This window comes from Vulpes vulpes, chromosome 2, assembly GCF_048418805.1.
Source record: "Vulpes vulpes isolate BD-2025 chromosome 2, VulVul3, whole genome shotgun sequence".
NCBI lineage: Eukaryota > Metazoa > Chordata > Mammalia > Carnivora > Canidae > Vulpes > Vulpes vulpes.
In genome coordinates, this window is record NC_132781.1 from 99,756,102 (window position 1) to 99,777,072 (window position 20,971).

At 36.6% G+C, this 20,971-nt stretch overlaps 1 protein-coding gene across 23 annotated transcripts in view; it reads left to right on the forward strand.

Moving 5' to 3' along the window:
- Positions 1 to 20,971, forward strand: part of KIAA1217 (KIAA1217 ortholog) — a 730,776-nt gene that overhangs the window by 287,375 nt on the left and 422,430 nt on the right. For 4 of the 23 annotated variants that reach the window (XM_026013620.2, XM_072749368.1, XM_072749369.1 and 1 more), the window contains exon 1: positions 11,440 to 11,623. The exons of 10 other annotated variants lie outside the window; for them this stretch is intronic. Coding sequence is in view for 1 of the 13 variants with exons in the window: in XM_026013618.2 (XP_025869403.2) it covers positions 11,336 to 11,361; positions 11,439 to 11,623 (211 nt within the window). In the remaining 12 variants the exon portion in view is untranslated. Of the gene's footprint in view, positions 1 to 10,635; positions 10,758 to 10,803; positions 10,944 to 11,205; positions 11,362 to 11,438; positions 11,624 to 20,971 lie in introns of those variants that run through there. 9 more of the 23 variants (XM_026013619.2, XM_026013621.2, XM_026013625.2 and 6 more) reach the window with 6 other exon arrangements.

The window sequence follows — 20,971 nt, forward strand, 5'->3', positions numbered from 1 at the left end:
CTTAATGTAATTCCACTTGTTTATTTTTGCTTTTGCTGCCTTAGCTCTTAGAATCAAATCCAAGACCTGTATCAAGGAGCTAATATTCTGTTTTCTTCTAAGAGGTTTTTGATTGTAGGCCTTAAGTTCAAATCATTAATCCACTTGGAGTTGATTTTTGTGCATGTTGTAAGACAGTAGTCCAGTTTCATTCTTTTGCATATGGCTGTCCAGTTTTCCCAGAACCATTTACTGAAGAGATGGTCTTTTCCCACTGTATATTCTTGGCTCCTTTGTCATAAATTAATTGTGTATTTATTTCTGGGCTCGATTCTGTGCAATTGATCTATATGTCTGTTTTTATGCCAGTACCATATTGTTTTGATTACTGTACCTTTATAATATAGTTTGAAATAAGGGATCATGAGGCCTCCAGCTTTGTTCTTCTTTCTTAAGGTTGTTTTGCCTATTTGGGGTCTTCTGTGACTCCTTGCAAATTTCAGGATTTCTTTTTTTTCTCTAATTCTGTGAAAAATGCCACCGGAATTTTTATAGGGATTGTATTGAATCTGTACATTGCCTTAGGTAGTGTGGATGTTTTAACAATATTAATTCTTCTAATGTGGGCACAAAATACCTTTCCATTTATTTGTTTCTTCCTTAATTTCTTTCATCAATGTGTTACAGTTTTCATTGTGTAGGTCTTTCACCTGCTTGGGTGAAGTTATTCCTAAGTATTTTATTCTTTTTGATGCTATTCTAATTGGGATTATTTTCTTAATTTCTCTTTCTGGCAGTTTATTGTTAGTGCATAGAAATTCAGTGGATTTTTTATTGATTTTGTATACTGCAACTTTACTGAATTCAAAAACAGTTTTTGGTGCAGTCTTTAGAATTTCTCATATATATAATATCATGAGATATTGATTGATATTGATATTGTCTGAAATAGAGATAGTTTTACTTCTTTCTTTCCAATTTAGATGCCTTTTATTTCTTTTTTTTTTTTTTTCTAATTACTGTCTAGGACTTCTAGTACTACGTTGAATAAAAATGGAGAGACTGGACATTCTTGTTTTATTTCTGACCTTGGAGGAAAAGGTTTTAGCTTTTCACTGTTGGGTATAATAATAGCTGTTGCTTTGTCATATATGGCCTTTATTATGTTGCAGTATGTTCTGTCAATACTCAGTTTATTGAGAATTTTTATCATAAAGGATATTGAGGGATCCCTGGGTGGCGCAGTGGTTTGGCGCCTGCCTTTGGCCCAGGGCGCAATCCTGGAGACCCGGGATCGAATCCCATGTCGGGCTCCCGGTGCATGGAGCCTGCTTCTCCCTCTGCCTGTGTCTCTGCCTCTCTCTATCTCTCTGTGACTATCATAAATAAATAAAAAAAAAAATAAAGGATATTGAATTTTGTCTAATACCTTTTCTGTATCTCTTGAGATGATCACATGATTTCTATCCTTCATTAATGTTGTGCATCACATGCTTGATTTGTAAATGTTGAATCTTTGCATTGCATGAATAAGTCCCACTTGATAGTGATATCTAATCTTTTTAATGTATTATTGAATTTGATTTGCTAATTTTTGCTCTACGTTCATGAAGGATATTGGCCCACAGTTTTCTCTTCTTGTAATGTCTTTGTCTGGTTTTAGTATCAGAACAATGATGGTTTTGTAAAATAAGTTTGGGACTGTTCCTTCCTCTTTTCCTCTTTGGAAGAGTGTGAGTTGAATTGGTATTAAATCTTTTTCAAATATTTGGTAGAATTTACCTATGAAGCTATCTGGTCCTGAACTTTTCTTTGTTATGATCAATGAAAAATGCAATAGTTTTTGCTTTGTGTGGAACTTAGCAAGATGTTTATAGCAAAGGTCTAAGAATACCCAAGACACACCTTAAGAATACCCATTGTCTTCAGGGAAATAAGTCAGACAGAAAAAAGACAAATCCCATATGGTGTCACCTATATATGGAATCTAAAAAACAAAACAAATGAATAAAGCAACAAAGAAAAAGCAAAATTAGACCTATAACTAAAGAGAACAGAACCAATGGTTGCCATAGGGGAAGGTAGAGAGGTCAAAATGGGTGAAGGCAAGTGAGAGATACAGGCTTCCATTTATGGAATGAATAAGTGAGGAGAATAAAAGGTAGAGTATAGGGAATATAATCAATGGTATTGTAATAGCATTGCATGGTGACAGATGGTAGCTATGATTGTGGTGAGCAAAGATTAACATATAGAGTTGTTGAATCACTGTCTTGTACACTTAAGACTAATGTAACATTGTGTGTCAGCTACACTAAAGCTTAAAAGAAAACTCGTTCAATGAGATATCCTGGTTTATAATGAATAAGATTAGAAAAATCTCTGTGGATAGATTGGGCCTCTCAACCTACCTAGATATCTATAATTTTTTTCTCCAAAACCTCGGTTTTTTCATCCATATAGGGACAGTGCCCACTTCACAGGGTAATGATCGGAATAAATTGGTTACCATGTGAAAAGTGCTTAGAACAGTGTCTGGCATTTCAGCATGTATTAGCGATTTTTATGATGATTTAGCTCTGATTATTAAGGTAGCCCTGCGCAGAGATAGACAAACAGAATCTTTAAAAAACATTCAAGAATCTATTAACGACTCACACAAAAATGGAAACAAATAAATGACAATTCTTCAGATGGGAATAAATAAATGACAAACTGATTCTTCAGAGCCATGAGAAAAGGTGAATTGTGGTGTGGTATAATTGATTGATTGACTATCTGTATGGAAAAAGTGAAAACAGATACTTTCCTCACACTTAAAAAAAATGTTCACCAACTGCAGAATGTGATATGTTCATTCATTGTAATATATTCATGTCATGGATCACTATCCAAAATGAAAGTGAATGAATTACAGTATATCAGATGCAAACATATATAAATCTCAAGAAAAATAATGCTGAGCCTCAAAGTAAGTCACAGAAGGGCAAATTTTATTTGAAGTCATTTACATAAAGTAAAAGCAAAACTAAGCAATATATTATTTAGACAATTTTTGCATTTGTAAGACTTTGGGGAAAAAAAAAAACCAAAAGAATCATTGAAACTATGTCCAGGGAAGCTGTCACTTCAGAGTTCAAGAGGCACATGGCCAATTGGGAGCATGTAGAGACTTCAGATTTTTCAAAGGTAGTGTTTTATTTCTAGAACATGGCAATGGGTACACGTGTGTTCTTGTTCTATTTTGATCTACACACTTTAATATGTAACCTCTTTACATTTGCTGTACTTAAAAATTTGTTTTCCATTATCTGAAGAATATCAGAAATCTAAATATCATTTTCAGATCAGTAGTTTACTCCTTCCATCATTAAGTATTATATTTGTTATTTTAAAATTTTCTTAACCTAAAAAAAATTTCTAAGTTATAAATTTCCCATGAAGAGCCTCTCCAGAAAGCAGGCTTTTGGTGAGTTTAAAATTACAGGTCTCCTGAGGACACAAAAAGAGATGTCAAGGAAGAAGCAGGAAGTGAAAGGATCCCAGGGCTATGAAGTGACGTTAAAATATAATGGAAAATAAATTTGTATTTCACAGTTTTCTTAACTCCCCATAAGTGAATAGTTTTCTTTGTCTATGAGTTGTTTTAGGAAGGAAAAGAATCATCTGAGTTATCCTTCCTTCAAATGAAGTTGGAAGACACTTCTAAAAGAGATCTTTAGAGCCTCATCTGGTTTTGTAAATTAGAAGTGTTAAAAGAGGAGAAAACACCAAACTTCTCTTTAAGATAGATTTGTTAAAAAAAAAGAGAGAGAGAGATGCTGCTCTATGTCTCTACATAAATACCTATATTGCCTTGTTTGCAAGCATGAGTCTGCAGAGATATGAAGGTTATAGATATTCTCACCCAGTATAGAGTAAATTCTTCCTTTCATTCACTCTAAAGAGTATTCAGGGTCTGGTGCGAACTTCTTTTGTTCCACAAAAACAAGTGCAGGGTGCTCAATGGATATTTATTTATTGATTTATTGATTTATTTTGATCTTTATTTAAAAAATGGAAACACTCTACTGCAGGAGCTTCTATAAAATAATTCACTGAAATTTTGGAAAATAAGGGCCAAAAGATTCGTTAGAAAGGATTCTGAAGCTGTGAGGGGAAATCTGCCCCTCATTTTGAGGAGAGTTTGCTATGCCTTCCAAGAAAAAGAGATGCTTTCCAGGGGGATCTAAAGGCCAGTGCCAGAAAACCAAAGAGCCAGGAGACGAGTTCTGGAAAGGTGGCTCAGAGTCTTTTTGAGACAAATCCATCTTTAACTTGCTCTTTGCTATGAGAGGAGTAGTTTGTGTTTGTTTTCTTCAAGATTGTTGGGGAGAGAGAATGCAATTAAGTTTCCTTACAGGGGAACTTTCTTTTTTTGCGTTCCTTTACAAGGGTTTGCAGTGCAAGGGGTGATGCTGTGTCTCTCCTCTGGTAGCAGGATGACTCTGGACAGCTACTTAAATGTAGCTTGTGAAAAAAGAATTTGCATTGCCCAAGCTACAGAAAATTGAAGAAATGGACAAAGTAGATCATTGTCTAGCCCTATGTTCACGAGGCAGGGAGGTTAAATGGAGTATCCACTGTGTGTAAATAGGAATTTGAATTATTTTTTCTTGCAGGAAAATATACATAATGTTAAATTTACTACTTGGGCCATTTTTTATTTTTGTTTTTTATTTATTTATTTTTTTTTTAATTTTTTATTTATTTATGATAGTCACAGAGAGAGAGAGAGAGGCAGAGACACAGGCGGAGGGAGAAGCAGGCTCCATGCACCGGGAGCCTGATGTGGGATTCGATCCCGGGTCTCCAGGATCGCGCCCTGGGCCAAAGGCAGGCGCCAAACCGCTGCACCACCCAGGGATCCCTGTTTTTTATTTATTTTTAAAGATTTATTTATTTATTTGAGAGAGAATAAGTGAGCATGCATGAGCAGGGGGAGGGGCAGAGGTCAAGAGAGAATCTTTAACAGACTCCCCACTGAGCTTAGAGCAGTCATAGGGCTCAATCCCATGACCCTGAGATCATAACCTGAGCCAAAATCAAGAGCTGGACACTTAAGTGACTGAGCCACCGAAAGTGTCCCCATTTTGGCCATTTTTAAATGTATAGTTCTGTGACATTAAAGTACATTTTCAGGGATGTCTGAGTGGTTCAGTGTTTCAGCATCTGCCTTCAGCTCGGGCGTGATCCTGGGATTAAGTCCCACATTGGGCTCCCTGCAGGGGCTTCTCCCTCTGCCTATGTCTCTGCCTCTCTCTCTCTCTCTCTCTCTCTCTGTCTCTCGTGAATAAATAAATAAAATCTTAAAAACAAATGATACAGTGCATTTGCATTGTTGTGGAACCATCAGCACCAGCCATCTCCAGAACTTTCTCACTTCTGTATTGAAACTCTTCTCACGAAATGCTCCAGCCCAGCCTTCCTCCAGCCCCAGTATTTTTCTTTCTTACTCTATGTATGTGACCACTTTAAGTACATCATAAGTGGGTTCATGTAATATTTGTCCTTTAATGACTGGCTTATTTTACTTAGCATAGAGTCCTCAAGGTTCATTCATTTTGTTATAGCATATGCTAGAATTTCCTTCCTTTTTAAAGGCTGGATAATATTCCATTATTATTATATGGATGCACCACATTTTGTTTATCTACTCATCCATTGATGGACACTTGGGTTGCTTCCACCTTTTGGCTACTGTAAATAATATACTGCTGTGAACACGGGTGTACAAATATCTGCCCAAGTTCCTGCTTTCATTTCTTTTGGGTGTATCCTTATAAGTGGAATTACGGGATCATATGGTAAATCTATGTTTAATTCTCTAAGGAACCAGCAACACCATTTTCCACAATTGGCTGCACAATCTTATATTCTCATCAAGATTGCACAAGGATTTCAGTTTCTCCACATCTTTGCCAACATTTATTAGTTTCTGATTTTTTTTTGGTCATAATTATCCTAATGGTTGTAAAGTAGCATCTCATTCTGGTTTTGATTTTCATTTCCTTAATGATTTGCGACATTGCTTCTTCTTATGTGTTTATTGGCTTTTAATTTTTAAACATATGTGATCTAATATTCAAAGAAAAGAGGCATTTCCCAATTTTTACTACTTTTTTGATGCCCAGCTTCTTTATTACTTTGGTGTAAAATTTATGGAGGTTTTAATAAAGAAAAAAAGGAAATGTAATCTTTAAACATATTTAAAGTCAACAATGTATGTTGTCTTTGTTGGTGAATCATATGACCCTCCCTCATGCTGTTTAAATGGATGCACTTTCTCTTAACTCATCCTTCATCAAAAGTCAATTGACCATCAGGTGCCTGGGTGACTCAGTAGGTTAAGCATCCAACTCTTAATTTCAGCTCAGGTTATGATCTCAGAGTCATGAGACTGAGCCCAACACCTGGCTCCATGCTCAGCAGAGAGTCTGCTTAAGGTTCTTTCTCCCTTCCTCCCTCCCTCCCTCCCTCTCTCTCTCCTTCTTCCCCTCCCCCCACTTACACACTTTCTCTCAAATAAATAAAATCTTTTTTAAAAAAGTTAATTGAACAGAACACTAAGATGTTATTTTATCTTCATATTTTGATTAAAAGTTAACAATTTTTTAAAAGCTAATTGAACATGTAGAATTTCCTCAGAAGGTTTAGCACATTGTTAATTTAATTCAATTTTGCTCTTTCACATCATGATTAGTTCTACCCCCCTACTGCCACTAAATCAAAACCTATAGGAACCAGAAAGGTATCTTAGAAAAACATCACACATCTTTTGAGCTAAATGTCATTCCATATTTGCACAAGTGCCTACAAGTTCTGAAAAAAACTCTTCTTACTTTTTTCTTTTTTGAGATTTGGCTTTTATTAACCTGGAAAATTCAATATGTGGGATGTTTCATAATGATTAAGAGCATGAGCAAAGTAATTTGAAATTATACAAAGACCTCACCTTTTTTATGTTATAGCAAGAGACTTCATAAGCTCATGCACTTGTCAAAAGTCATTGTGATGCTGCTTCACTCCTTGAAGTCTTCAGTTTTCTTTGTTGTTTTCCTCCTCAGAACTACGTAGTTCTAATTAGAATTCTTTTTAAAGGAAGGGGAAATAGTTTTCTATCAGGATTGCCTTGTTTACAATTTGGAGTGAGTAAAGGGTACTACTCATTAGAATTACAAGTGTTTAAACCTTGTGGGTAAATCTGAATACACTATTATTACTAAGCTACTCATAAGAATGATGTTTAGATTGTCTTACGTTTCTGGGATCTTGTATACCTTAAGTGGCACCTTCAATAATATCCCTGAAGGCCAGCCTCATAAGAAATGGCTTCTCTTTACTTCAGGATTCAACTCTTAAATATAAAATTTTAACTTGCACTTAGAGCTGATACAACTCTTAAAATAGAACATGGAAAACCTTCTGTGACTACAGAATTCCAGCCTCCGTCACACAACCTGGCTGTCTAACACATTTTTGTACGACTTTTCCAAACTGCTTCCAAATCTACTGTTGTTTCAGATAAGTCATTCAGTCTTCTATGTATGGGAGTGTTTTGCAATAAAAACCAGAGAAGTTCTTCTTGGCACTGACAGTCTTATAATTTTGAGACTCTTTTACAATATAGAAGTGCAGATGGATGACATCATGGTGTAAAGCAACTTTCAGTGGACTCGTAAGAAATGCCTTTTAAAGAATTCTTAGAAATTGGAGTTGTTAAATCAAGAAATCCTTATAGCATTTAACCAGGAAATTGAGAAATCTCAACTTACAAGGCTTTGTCTTGAATCTATGAAGCATGAAAAACTTTACAAGTAAAGTTCAGAGTACAGATTTGGTTAGCCTTGTGCTCGAACCATGCCTCCCACGTGGCAACCTATGCACATTAACTATTGGCACAAAATGGCAAAACATGATATAACCCAGCTAGCCAAAGAGATGGGTGCTACTCCTGTCCTCTTGCATTTCATAATTAAGTTAGAACCAATATTGGGTGTTTGTGAAGTCCATCTAAGATTCTCCTTGAGTCCCTGAATGTGATATAAGGTCCAAATAGTGGAGTGAGGTAATTTGAGAAATTGTTCACATCTGCTTTGGAGCCAAACCACAAAGTGTGCTCATCTAGACATAGAGGGAGGCCAGGAACCCATACAGCAGGTTTTGTATAAGGAGACAGGAATCAGAATGATATCGTCATTCACAAACAGTTAATTTGCTGCTATTGCACAAGGATCAACAAACTATGGCTAACTTTCTCTGGCCAGCTGTTTTCGTAAATAAAGTTTTATTGGAACACAGTCTCGCCCAATCATTTCTGCTTTCACACTCTGAGAGCAAAACTGAATAATTGCAACAAGGACCATATGGCCCACAAAACTGAAAATATTTACTGGCTGACCCCTTACAGAAAAAGTTTGCTGACCACAGCTATGGGTAGATTTTGCTAGGATACCACAGCAATGTTTAGTCAGGACAAAGAGGAAAATTGGTCATTTATAACCATACCAATGGTGACCTTTAATTCATGTGTTATTTTACAATTGTCCAAGTGCTTTCATATTGATTGTATCCCTTGATTGTTGAAAAAACAAAACAAAACAAATCCAAACAAAAAAAAGAGAGCCAGATACCATGACACTTTCTTCAAGGTGATTTGGTCTTGAGAGGTGAGGTGACTTCTGTGGTTGCACAACAAATTGGAGTGTCTGATCCTAAGGAACTCGAAAAGGGGGAGCTTAGAAGTCAGACAGATCTTACCAAGTTGTTTTTCTTGACACCTGGCCAGAAAGCCAGATCTGGAGGCAGGGATGGGAAAGGTCAAGAGGACCAAGTGAAGCCAAGGCTGAGCCACCTGTAATCTTTAGGAGAGCATGGCTGCCACTGTCCAGCTCTTCTACTGATGTGCATGGGCTCATGGGCCCCATGTGAAACTGCTCACTCACATCCTCCAGACTGCCACCCTTTCCATCTGCTCCCCCACACAGGATGCTGTGCTTCTAGACTGGAGTAGCATGATCCCCATGATGTTGAACTCAGGCAGACGTCCTATCCCCAGCTCTTGGAGCTACAGGGTGATGGGGGGGTAGAGTGAAGGGGCATGCATTCTGGCTTTTGGCACATGTCCTCTGAGGGCCGAGGCACTTTTCCCAGGTGGCGCCATGGTAACTGAACAATCATTGCATGCCCTCACTCAGTGCATGGTGTGGATTGCAGCCAGACTTTTTGATTACTGGAGCAGAGGGCTGACCCCGCAGTCAGATTAACTGAGTTCAAATCCCAGCTTCTGTATGAATTGTATGTGAGATCTTGAGTGAGTTTCTAAGCCTGTGAGTACTTCAGTTTATTCATCTGTAAAATGGGGTAATAATAGTACCTGCCTCTTAGGGTGCCTGTGAGGGATAAATGACTTAGTACAGTTTGAGTATGTAATAAATATACAGCAAGTGTTAACCATTGCTATTAATGATCATCATCATCTCAAGGAGAGCTGGGACCCTGAAGTAGCCTATAGTTTTCTTCTTGAGCAGCATCTTTATGGTCCTTATGGAACTTGTTGCCTTTACATCCTTAATTATATGTGAATTGTCACATACATCTTCTCCGTCACCCAAAGGATATCCTGCAGGTTGGAAAGAAAATAGAAATTAGGAAAACACACACTCTGTCTGCAACAGCAAGGTGTTGGCATTGGAAAGATACCAATCATCTAGCTTCAAAGGCAAAGTGTGGCTGACTGTGAATCTTTGGAAGGACAGGGTAAAGAAATTCACATTTATTGAGTACCATCATGTGCCAGAGAAGGTGCGGATTTGTCACTTTAGTTGAATCACTGTCTCAATCTTATTGATGAGAAAGAACTTGCCCGAGGCTGAGCTCAATATAGAATTTAGAAGTAACTTCATGTCCAATTGATTCCAAAATGTATACTCTTTCCAGCACATAATTCTGCCTCTGATAAAGTGCTAAATAGCTGTGCATTTATCAACTATAAATGGGGAATGGCATGGTATTTACACTTGGAGTGGAGTCGTATGATCACATATTCATAGAACCTTTTTATAGTTCAGAGATAGTTTGTGTAGACTCTCCCTAAGGGAACACAAAATAATTGAAGTTGGAAATAGGTTAACCCTAAGTCATAAAAATCACTGACAGAGGAAACCAAGAGGAAAATGGTTACCTTTAGTGGAGAACGGGTTGTGTGCTCCTGGTACGGGCTATGTGTTCAATTGGTGGAAGGAATTCTTCAGCCTAGAAAAATATGACCTCTTGAACACTTTATTTTTATATCACTATCAGTTTTTTAGAAAGCATGGTAATTACAGGTATTCATTTGTTCGTTAGAATAAAGTCTAAGCTCTTTAAAAAGTAAAATAATTTATGGGGCAGCTGGGCGGCACAGTGGTTTAGGTGTCAGACTCTTGATTTCTGCTCAGGTTATGACCTCAGGGTCTTGAGATTGAGCCTCACATTGGGCCTTGAGCTCAGCGAAGAGTCTGCTGGAGATTCTCTCTCCTTCTCCTCTTACATGCCCCTCCTCTTACACGCACTCTCTCTCTAAAATAAATAAATAAATCTTTTTTTAAAAAGAAAAATAATTTATACCTCCTTCCCAGACTCCTCCACCTCACCACACACACACGCACACAACTCCCACACATACACTCATGTGCAATGTCACCAGAACACTCATCTCTTCTTATCAATCAGTAGGTACCCCATGGTAGCCCAAACAGGTATGGAAATTATATTCTTCTGTTTCCTTCTTTTCCATCATGTTCTATAAACAGCAGGAGAAGTAATCATGTAGGTGGGCATTCACTACATGGTCAACTTCGGGAATATGATATAGGAATGTACTTAGGCGAGGAAATTTTTGCTTGAACTAATGCCTGGAAACTGAATGCGGTATGCACTCCACGGTAATTTCAATTGCACATCTGGTGCATTTTTGTATATTGTACCTGAATAGGTGGGGTAATATTTACATTCATTTCCCACTCCTAGGCTGTCTGTCCGGTGTCTAGTCTGTGCACGCTTGGAAGTTCCGTGTGTGTGTGTGTGTGTGTGTGTGTGTGTCTTTTACATTGCATATTCTAGCATCTGCCGTTCACTCTGAGTTGAAGCATTTACCATTGCAAAACTGTCACCAGGGTCTTCAAAATACACATTTACATTCCACAGGTCTAGTAAATGGGGTTATGTGGCTGCATGATGCCTTTTGTTTAAAAGAAATCCAGCGGCAGCCCAGCACTTTCCATACAGCTGCACTTTCTGCCGTAATTGTGGCAGTTGAAGAGTGAAGCTCAAAGGAATGTTTAGAATCTGCTGCCCCAGCAGGTAACATTCTGGGGTTGGTTCTTTTTATTGTTGTTTTTTCTGCTCTTTAAAATGTCCAAACCTTCCCGCTTGGCTAGACCTTTCTTTGCTAATGCAGCTTCTAAGCAGCCATCACCTCGAAGGGACGATTTGAACAGCAAACAGAAAAAAATCAGTGTAGGTGAGAAGATTTTGAGAACTGGAAATGAAGGAAATTTGGTCAAACAGCAGCAGGTGCAAACGGCAGCCACTCCTGCTCAGCGGAAGGCTTCACCACATAAAGGTAATGTTTTAAATTGGCTGCTTTTGTCAGCTTATACTTGGAAACTTCTTTCTTAATAATACTGCCAGATAACTTAAATGAGGGAGACTTTTTACGGTTTCAAAAACTTGTCCGATTGTGTGAGTATGACATTTTCTAAAATCCTGGAGTGTGTTGCTAACATAACCAATAATGTGGAAGATGAAGGTGATAGAACTTTCCTTCATTAATTAAGGAATTATAAAAGAAAAACTGAGTGTTTTCAATTTTTTTTTGAGAATGACATTTTATTCTTGGTTGTGTGATAGAGTCTCTCATAATTCAGTTATACTCCTATGAAGTTTCTTTTTTATTGCTTGGCTATATGAAAAGCAACCAAAAAAGAAGAGACATGTCCTAAACCTACATCATTAACTGGCCAGAGAATTTTTGCATGCTTAATTTTTTGCAGTGTCTTTTTAAAATGAGTTTGTGTCTGAAATCTAACGATGTGATTCCCTGCCAAGCATGACAAAAATCTCTGCTAGCTTTGTTACCTGGAGCAATTAAGTGAGCTTTCTGAGTGGTGTATCTACTTAGCAAGAATACTGTTGAATGAATATTTGACCTGGAATTGAGACATGTGGTAACCAAACTTTTATTATCCTAGGGTCCAAAGTCACAGAGGGCAATAAGACCATAGCTCAAAGTAGAAAAATTGTTTTCTCCATTATATCAAGGACTACATATTAAAAACTAAGCAACATTTATAGTAGTTATTTTTTAATTACATTTTGAGCTCTCTATCAAAAGTGTAATTTTTGACAGTATGATTTTATAGTATAATAAAAAATTGCTTTATATTCTCATTCTTATAACTGAAAATTTCTACTTTAGAGAAAAAAATCAGTTTATTTTATGATTTTAATCCTGACCTCCTCTCTATTAAAAATTATTACAAATGAATATGCAAAGATATATTTTTGTGCCATGTACTAGTTCAAAGATGCAAATTTCTGTCTGGAAATTTCAATTCTTTTCTTAACTTGGATTATTATTATTCTGTCCGCCCTGATCAATAGAATGCTTGTACAGTAACTATTTTATTGACCAAAATACTTTATATAAGACACATATAGTGAACACAGAAAGACTGGAGAAGTATTGATGATAGTTGCTCAGTAGAGTGAATTTTGGTTACTTAAAAGGAAAGTTCTCTTTGAGGTTAATATGTGTAAAAAAGGAATGTAAAAAATTCTTCTAAATTTTTGTAAAAAAAATCTTCTAAAAAAAGGAATTCCAGCCACCTCAAATTGAGAAGTATTCAGACATTTAAAGATGTATATATCTGCATCTGAAAAAGTTATGCTCAGGGAGGGACTTTTAAAACAAACAATCCAAGCTAGATGCTATTCCAAAGATTTTTCAAAATACCTTCTTTTGACAACCTGTGAGGGTACCTTTGATTAGACTTAGTGGGTGAAAATAAGTGTTTCTCTGAAAACAAATTTGTTTGGGGGGTTAGTGAAAAGTCGTTTGAAACCAAGGATGATTATTGAGTTGCAAGGTCAATATAGATAATACATATTTTTGTAAAAAAAAAAAAAATGAACTGGGAGCAGATTGTAAAATAACGTGGTGGTGTTTTTCTTTCATCTCCCTGAGAGGATTCAGGCTATCCAAAAGGAGAGCTCTACCACCAAAGTTTTAAAATCAGCAGCAAGACTGGATCATTTTGAAAGATAACACTCATCAGAATATGTATTTTATTAACATTTTTAATACTTGTTTTAATCAGAATTCTCTTTTTCATAGCCACACCTCATATCACGTAGTACCAATAGAAACCTTCCATTATTGGAGAACAGGACAAAAACTCTATAGGTAGCCCTGTGTTGTATTAGGTTTTTATTTAAGGTGGTTGTCATTAAGATCAAGAAATCCAAACAACAGTAATGCCATTCTAGGCTTGTGTTGAGCTTGTGTGGGTTCTTGCCCATCACATTAGGATCTAAGGGTTGGTTCTTTAGAATGCTTATTTTATCAGGTCCACAGAGTTTAATTTAGTCTGTGTAGTTTCTTATGTATCTGACATGCGTTTATCACCCCTTGTGTAATTTGTTTAGTTATATAAGTATATTATGGTAATTTTAAGCTTTTTAAAGTTTGTCCCTCATTTAGTTTATTTCCTAAATTGATGCAGTGATATTTCCCTTCACTGCTTTTCCATGTCTCCCTCCTCTTAAATTTTATCTGTACTTTTGTTTACATATTAAAAAGGTTAATGGTAGTTACTTTTTGGTTAACATAATTCAATCTTCCATGGTTTACCTACTAATTCTATGAGTTGAAAATCAATAAAGTGTATAGTTAAGGAGACCTCATATTGTTATTGGTAAGCCAAACTAGTGTGCTGTAACCATTTCTCTTACAGTCTTTCCCTTCTCAGCGCTTTGGATTCTCCCAAGGACAGTATAGATATGATCATATTCCCAGAACTCCCTTTCCTTTCGGGTACTTCTCTCTGTATCCTTTAGTCCTCCTGCCCTCCTCTTTCCTGACGGATTTCTCATGTCTTAGATTACTTCTTCATTTGGCTGAAGCACATCCCCAAGAAACTTCCTAAGAAGAGAAAAATGGGAAGTAAGCCTTCTGAATTTTTACATGTCCAGCAAATATCTTGATTCTCTTTGTTTTTGTTTATGTTTTTGCATTTCAGTGATAGCTGGAATAGGATAGATTTTTAGACAGAAAATAATCTTTCCCTCATAACATTAAAGGCCTTTCTCCATTACCTTTTGGGATCTAGAAGTGTTGATGAGAAGTCCCATGTTGTTCACACATTCACACATTCCTTTGTAGGTGACTTTTCCTTTCTTTCTTGAAGCTTTGAGGATATCCTCTTTATCCTTGATATTCTGAAATTTCATCTTAAAGTGTGGGTCTTTCCCATTTATTTTGACTGAATACTTGGATGGGCACTTTTAATTTAAAGAATAGTGGCTTCTGTTTTGTGAATTCTTTTTTTTATTAATTCTTTGATAATCCCCTCTTCTGTATTTGCTCAGATTTTCTCATTACAGTACTCCTATGAGTTGGCTATTGAATTTACTGCATCAATTTTTTGATCCTTGTCTCTTCCTTATTTTTTTAGCTCTGTCTTTTTTTTTAAGATTTTATTCATTTATTCATGAAAGACATACAGAAAGAGAGAGAGAGAGAGAGAAAGAGGCACAGGCACAGGCACAAGGAGAAGCAGGCTCCATGCAGGGAGCCCGACATGGGACTTGATCCCAGGTCTCCAGGATCAGGCCCTGGGCTGAAGGCAGCACTAAACCGCTGAGCCACCCGGGCTGCCCTAGCTCTGTCTTTTTATGCTATCTAGATTTTCTTAACCTTATCTTCCAAGTCTTCTAATTTTGATCATCATGATATTTTTAATTTCCAAGAAGCTTTTCTTGCACTGATTATTTTAAGACCGAAACACATGGTGTCATTCTTCTGTCTATAAGCAGTGGATCTGTGTGTTTTATTTACTTGTTACAGTTATACTTGATGGTACCATACACTCATGTTTAATGATGCAGCCACACCCCTGTAATGGTGTGCTTTCCATTCCGAGTCAATGGTCTAGACTAGCTCTAGAACCAAAGACACTGGCAGTCAATAAATGTTAGGACAGCAATGTTCAGTAATTTTCACCCATGAAATGCTCTCCTTATGATGAAAACTCACCAAATGAAAGAATATTGAAGAATGTGTTGATATGTGTCAACAATTTTATTCAGGATGAGGGTATAAGTCATTTGAGAATGTGGCATTTCTTCCTGGGATTTCTCTGTTCTCCTGAATTCTACTTGAGGTATATTTCTGCAAAATTCTTTTGTCTCGATTTTATTTACTTATTTATTTGGCCTCTTAACTATTGTTCTAAATAAAGAAAAAACATTTTTTAAAGAAGTATACATGAACATTGACCAGTAGCTTAGCTTGAAAATATAGATGTTGATGGCAATGATATCTGAGCTCTTCCTGTGTGCCCAGTACACTCCTTTTTTTAGAATTAATTTATTATTTATAAATTTATTTATTTTGGGGGGGGATAGCAGGGGAGAGGGGCAGAGGGAGAGAGAGAGAGAGAGAGTCTCAAGCAGACTCTATGCTGGGTGTGGACACAGGGTGTGATCTCATGACCTTGAGATCACCACTGGTACCAAAACCAAGAGTCAGATCCTAAACTGACTGTGCACCCGGGCCTCCATGCCCAGCACACTTCTAAGCACAATAAATGTATTGTCTTTTCTTGTACAATCCTAACAGCAATCCTATGATGGAGTACTATTACTTTCCCTCTTTTAGATGAGGAAACTGAGACAAGAAGCCTCAGTTATTTGCTCAACATCATGAAGACAGAAAAAGGTAGAAGAGAACTCTAGTTTCTGGAAATATTTATTCCTGACCTGGCACCCTTAACCACTATGCTAAAGCACCTTTCTATAAAGAAAACAATTTGTCCATCAAAAAAGTTAATATAAAAAAGGTTAATATAATTAAAACCTTATGATTGGACAGTCTGATCTCCAGGAAAAAAAACTGGTGACATTCTGTAGTTCAGAATGTGCTTTTCTGGTTTCAGCCTTTTTACGTGTTGTCCCAGATTTCTGTTTCTTCAACAAATGAAAAGGGAAAAGAACAAATTACAGTTAAAAAATTTATCACAATATGGTAAATATTTTTCTAATAGTGAGAAATGAAAGGATACATGAATGGAAGACCTTGCAGTTCTACTATGTATACTCATGCCTACAGACTTGAGTGTCACAGCACACACACACACACACACACCAGAAACACAAAAACTCTGCATACAATTCAAGAAAGGCTCTTGCATCACACATGACCTGGTGGTCCAAGTACAAGCCTGTAGGCCAAAAATAAGTCAAGTCTCATTCTTTTCTAACACAGGCTCCCTCTGTGGCCTTGAGCAAGGCCATTATCCCTCTTGACTGAGTTTCATTAACCATTAAAGAATAATAATACATGCTTTATGGCAGGGAGTAGTGGTGAGGATTAATGACTTAGTGTGTATCCAGCGCTTTCAAGAGCACATGTTCTGTGTGGATAGTCTAAGTTAAGCACAGTGGAGTCTCTATTTACCTTCAATCACTGTGGGAGGTAAAAACTTACTCTCTCAAAAATATCATATATGTACCTACCTCAGGAAAATTTCACAGTAAACCCTTGATGCATGCTTTAAATTATTCTTTATGCACAAGGGTAATATCACATATGTCTTATTTGCCATCCTACAGGTTGATTGAGATTGTGAATACCTGGAACTCAGTTGTCCCTGGCTATAAGTAGAAAATATTAATAACCAGAGCATAAAAAGTATGTTTTCTCTATAGTAGGGTGCAGATTCATTCTGGATACTACTGCTGAGTGCAGTGACATTATAGCCTTAGGTTATTGTGGCTATAGTTAAGCAGAGCCTCTAAAAGGTGTACTCACAATACTACTTTTCCATGTAACAAGTTGATGATACCAGTAAATAGTCAATATTCATTGGTAGGGTCTGTACTTTGTGTAATATTTTCCAGAGGCAGCAGTGGATTTGTACTAATCATGCACTTTACTTTATCTGACTGCCTCTGACCAATCCATTCATTTTTGAGGAGAGCTAAGATAAAGGGCATAGTATTTAATATAGCAATGGTAAATTATGCTTATAGTTATTGAATTCATAGCTTTGGCTCATTGTTGCTACCAGTTAGTCCAGAGTCATGCATGACACGTCAGTATAGGCCAATAAATCTCTCTTCATCCTCTTCCTGAAACTCCCATGGCTTACCCAGGAAGTTGTTTTACAAATAAAAATGAAACCTACTTAATGCTGCATACTGGTACTTAATGGGAATTTTCTCCACCTAGATATGATATGAGCTATGACTGTATGAATATTAAAAATTAACATTTATTTCTGGAGTTCTCCTTATTTTCCTTTATTAATTTTATCTATGTTTGTCTTCTACCTATTGGTAAATGAGCAGTAAGAAATATAAGTAACACGTGTTCTCATATTTCTCATATTGCCTACCGGATTCTGTTAAAATTTAGGGTGTTGGGAAAGGAGTATGAGACTACCCCTTTGAATTAATCTGGGGATTTCTCTGAACTAATCTGTGCATTTTCAGTTACTCTGACATAGTCCATTTAGTCTATAGAGGTCAATAACTCACAAGTCTCCTGAAAACTTAAATGCACCTGCATCAGAGAAGCATGGGCTGCTGAGGAAAAAGAGAATTCATAGTCTTAGAATTTTAGAGTGGGATAAAAACTTAAAGATCACCTCATTTATCTCTCTCTTTTGATATATATGGAAAAAGTCTAGTTACTTCTTTTGATCAAGACTAGGGATGCACCATCTTGAGCCAATGTCTTCTAATTTGGTGATTTTTATCTTACCATATATCTTAAGCAGAAAGGCAAAAATGGCTAGAACACCTTCAGATTTCCCTTGAAATGTTCACTTCCTTGACATGGACTCCTTCTGTCCTCTGATATATAGTGTCTCCTGTACTGTGCTACCTACACTCCTACTACTCTGTTTTTACTTGCCTACGCCAAGTTCAAAATCACTGGGCAGTGCGTAGTGCAGTCACAACTCACTGGTTGTGCTGATTGTTTATCAGATTTTATCTTTGTAACTAAATTACAATCAGGGCTCATTTAATGCTGAAAAATTGTGAATAGTATCTCTTACTGTGTTTATAATACAGAATTTTGCTTTTGGTTGCTTATCTCTAATGGTCCTGATAAAGGAACATACTTCTTAGCTCAATAAAGTTAAAAGATCATAAAATGGTTTTCTGTTTCTCCTTTAACTAGAGTTGAAAGCTAAAGTAACAAACTCTATTTGTACAAATATTTTTCTAAAATCTGTATTATTCAGTACCTTCCAAAATTTATATCTGTGTGCCAGGGAAAACTTTCCTCTATAAAGAGCTTAAGAGATTGTATACAATCACAGGTGAGGAATTTTGCCAACCTCAGTGGAATATTTTACTGCCTGAACTACTTAAACTTTCATTCCCATACTCGGATTTTTACTTCTCTGTGTATATTGCTTCCAACTTCAAGTTTTCAGTATAATGGGTAGCCTTATCTTCAAAATACTTCTGTTGAATTCATTTAAACAATCAGAATTTGGCTACTTGAAAGATAATCAGGATTAGTATCGATGAACAATGTGTGGTTACCTTTTTATTTGGGAATATTATAATTCTCCCAAGCAAATAAATCATGTCCATATATCATTATATGCTATATATGTTCTTAAGAATAGTTTCATTAATCGTGGCCATTTAGGAGCAAACTACCATAAGCCTCTCTACCTATCTGGCTGTCTAGAAGACTACTTACCTCTTCTAAAATCACATCATACCAGCCTTCTTAACTCATGGCCGGATAAGGGAAGGATAAATGTCTGGGAATTTGAAAATCTAGACAGAAGAAAAACCTTCTTCTTAATAATGCTGCTCTACCAGGTTAACTATTATGGTTTCTTGAGTCCATGATCTCCAGGGTCTTAAATTAAGTCAAAAACTCTACCTCTGCGGTTTTGTCCCCAAGAGGGGAAAAAATTCAAATGGGTTAAGGTTAATTTTAAATCACATGTTTCCAAAATGTATGATGGCATTACCAAAAGCAGGAGATCTCCATAACTGGAGAACACCACAGATAGGTAAAGAATCTCTTCTCGGGCAGCCCAGGTGGCTCAACGGTTTAGCACCGCCTTCGGCTCAGGGCGCAATCCTGGAGACCCGGGATCGAATCCCACGTCGGGCTCCCTGCATGGAGCCCGCTTCTCTCTCTGCCTGTGCCTCTGCCTCTCTCTCTCTCTCTCTGTGTCTCTCATGAGTAATTTTTTTTTTTTTTAAAAATCTCTTCTCATAACCAGAAACATCAGTCAAATATATCCATCGGATACAGATATTTGTTGTTATGTTTTGTATTTCTTAACAATTCATATTTATAAATACATTACACGAGCTACATTTTTAAGGAAATTCATTTTTAAGCAATTATTTATTCAAACTATAGAATATTATGTTTATATCTAATAGTTTATCATATACATTATGAATATATATAATATACTGGTATGTTGCCTATTATATATATTTATTATTCTTAAATTAGTAAACTTAAGAAGTTCTATTCAAATATAAGTTAAATATACATTAGACTGACTTTTTTTGAGCCAATGTAATACTTGATTGTGGTGATTAGGTTGTTTTCTGGAAATAAAATTGCTACCATCACTTACTGACCTCCACCCCCACCAAAAACTCAGTGACCGTCTACTTTGTATCTGGCATTGTGCTAAATACTAGAAAGTTAAAAAAAATTAAGTTAAACATGGTCCTTGTCCTTGAGGAGGGTTTTATATTGAGTGAGATATGCTGATTATCTGGATCTCTAAATATAATTTTCCAAATGATTTATGTACAAAATTGTATGAGTACATAGAAAGGAAGCAGACTATTTGCCCCAAGTAATGCAAGTTTACTGGGTTGGACAGGAGGAGAGGAAACATCATAAAAGATCTTGTTGCATTTAGGAAATGACAAAGCAGAACAGTGTTGATGAGGTAACAGAAAGCTGATGAAAAAGAGGTAGAGTTAGGGTGAGGTCTATTAGGAATGATAACAAAAGAGAAAAAGCTGTTCATTTTTTCATTCCTTCAATGAGTAGTTATTGGCCCCTACCATGTGTCAGGTGTTGTTCTATGCTCTAAGCAAGTTGAAACAACTTCTAGGCTCTAATCAGCCATGGTAGATGAAAGCTGTGGTTCCATGGGGCTTACCTATTAATGTGGGTTCTAGAACAAAAATTAAACAACCCGAAGTGATACAGAGTAATGGGAAGCAAGGCAGGAGCAGGTTCTGGGAAGTAAGAAAATCAAAAGGTCTGTTTGGGATGTGAATGTCATCCAGCTATTAAGTATTCAGATAGGAAATTAGAAATGTGGATCTGAAGATTAAGTCAAGATGGAGGCTACCAATTACAAACAGGTAGTTCACTGGTTATAAATGCTATGTAAAGCCATAGGACTGGATTAAATCCTCGGGAGATGGTATGATGGAAGGTATAGAAAAGAGAATGTGGCTTATGTCTGAAAACCCTGGGACACTACAACATTCAAGGGTTAAAATGGAACCAGACAAATGGCCAAAATCTTAACGCATGTATACATCAGTTTGAGAACTTTCTATTAAAACTCCAGTGCAGAGTATTAGAAGCACTCCCTCCCAACAGAAATAAATAAATACATTCATGCCCTTTCTGTAGTTGCAAACACTCCAAGTATGAATTTTGTTTTAAAGC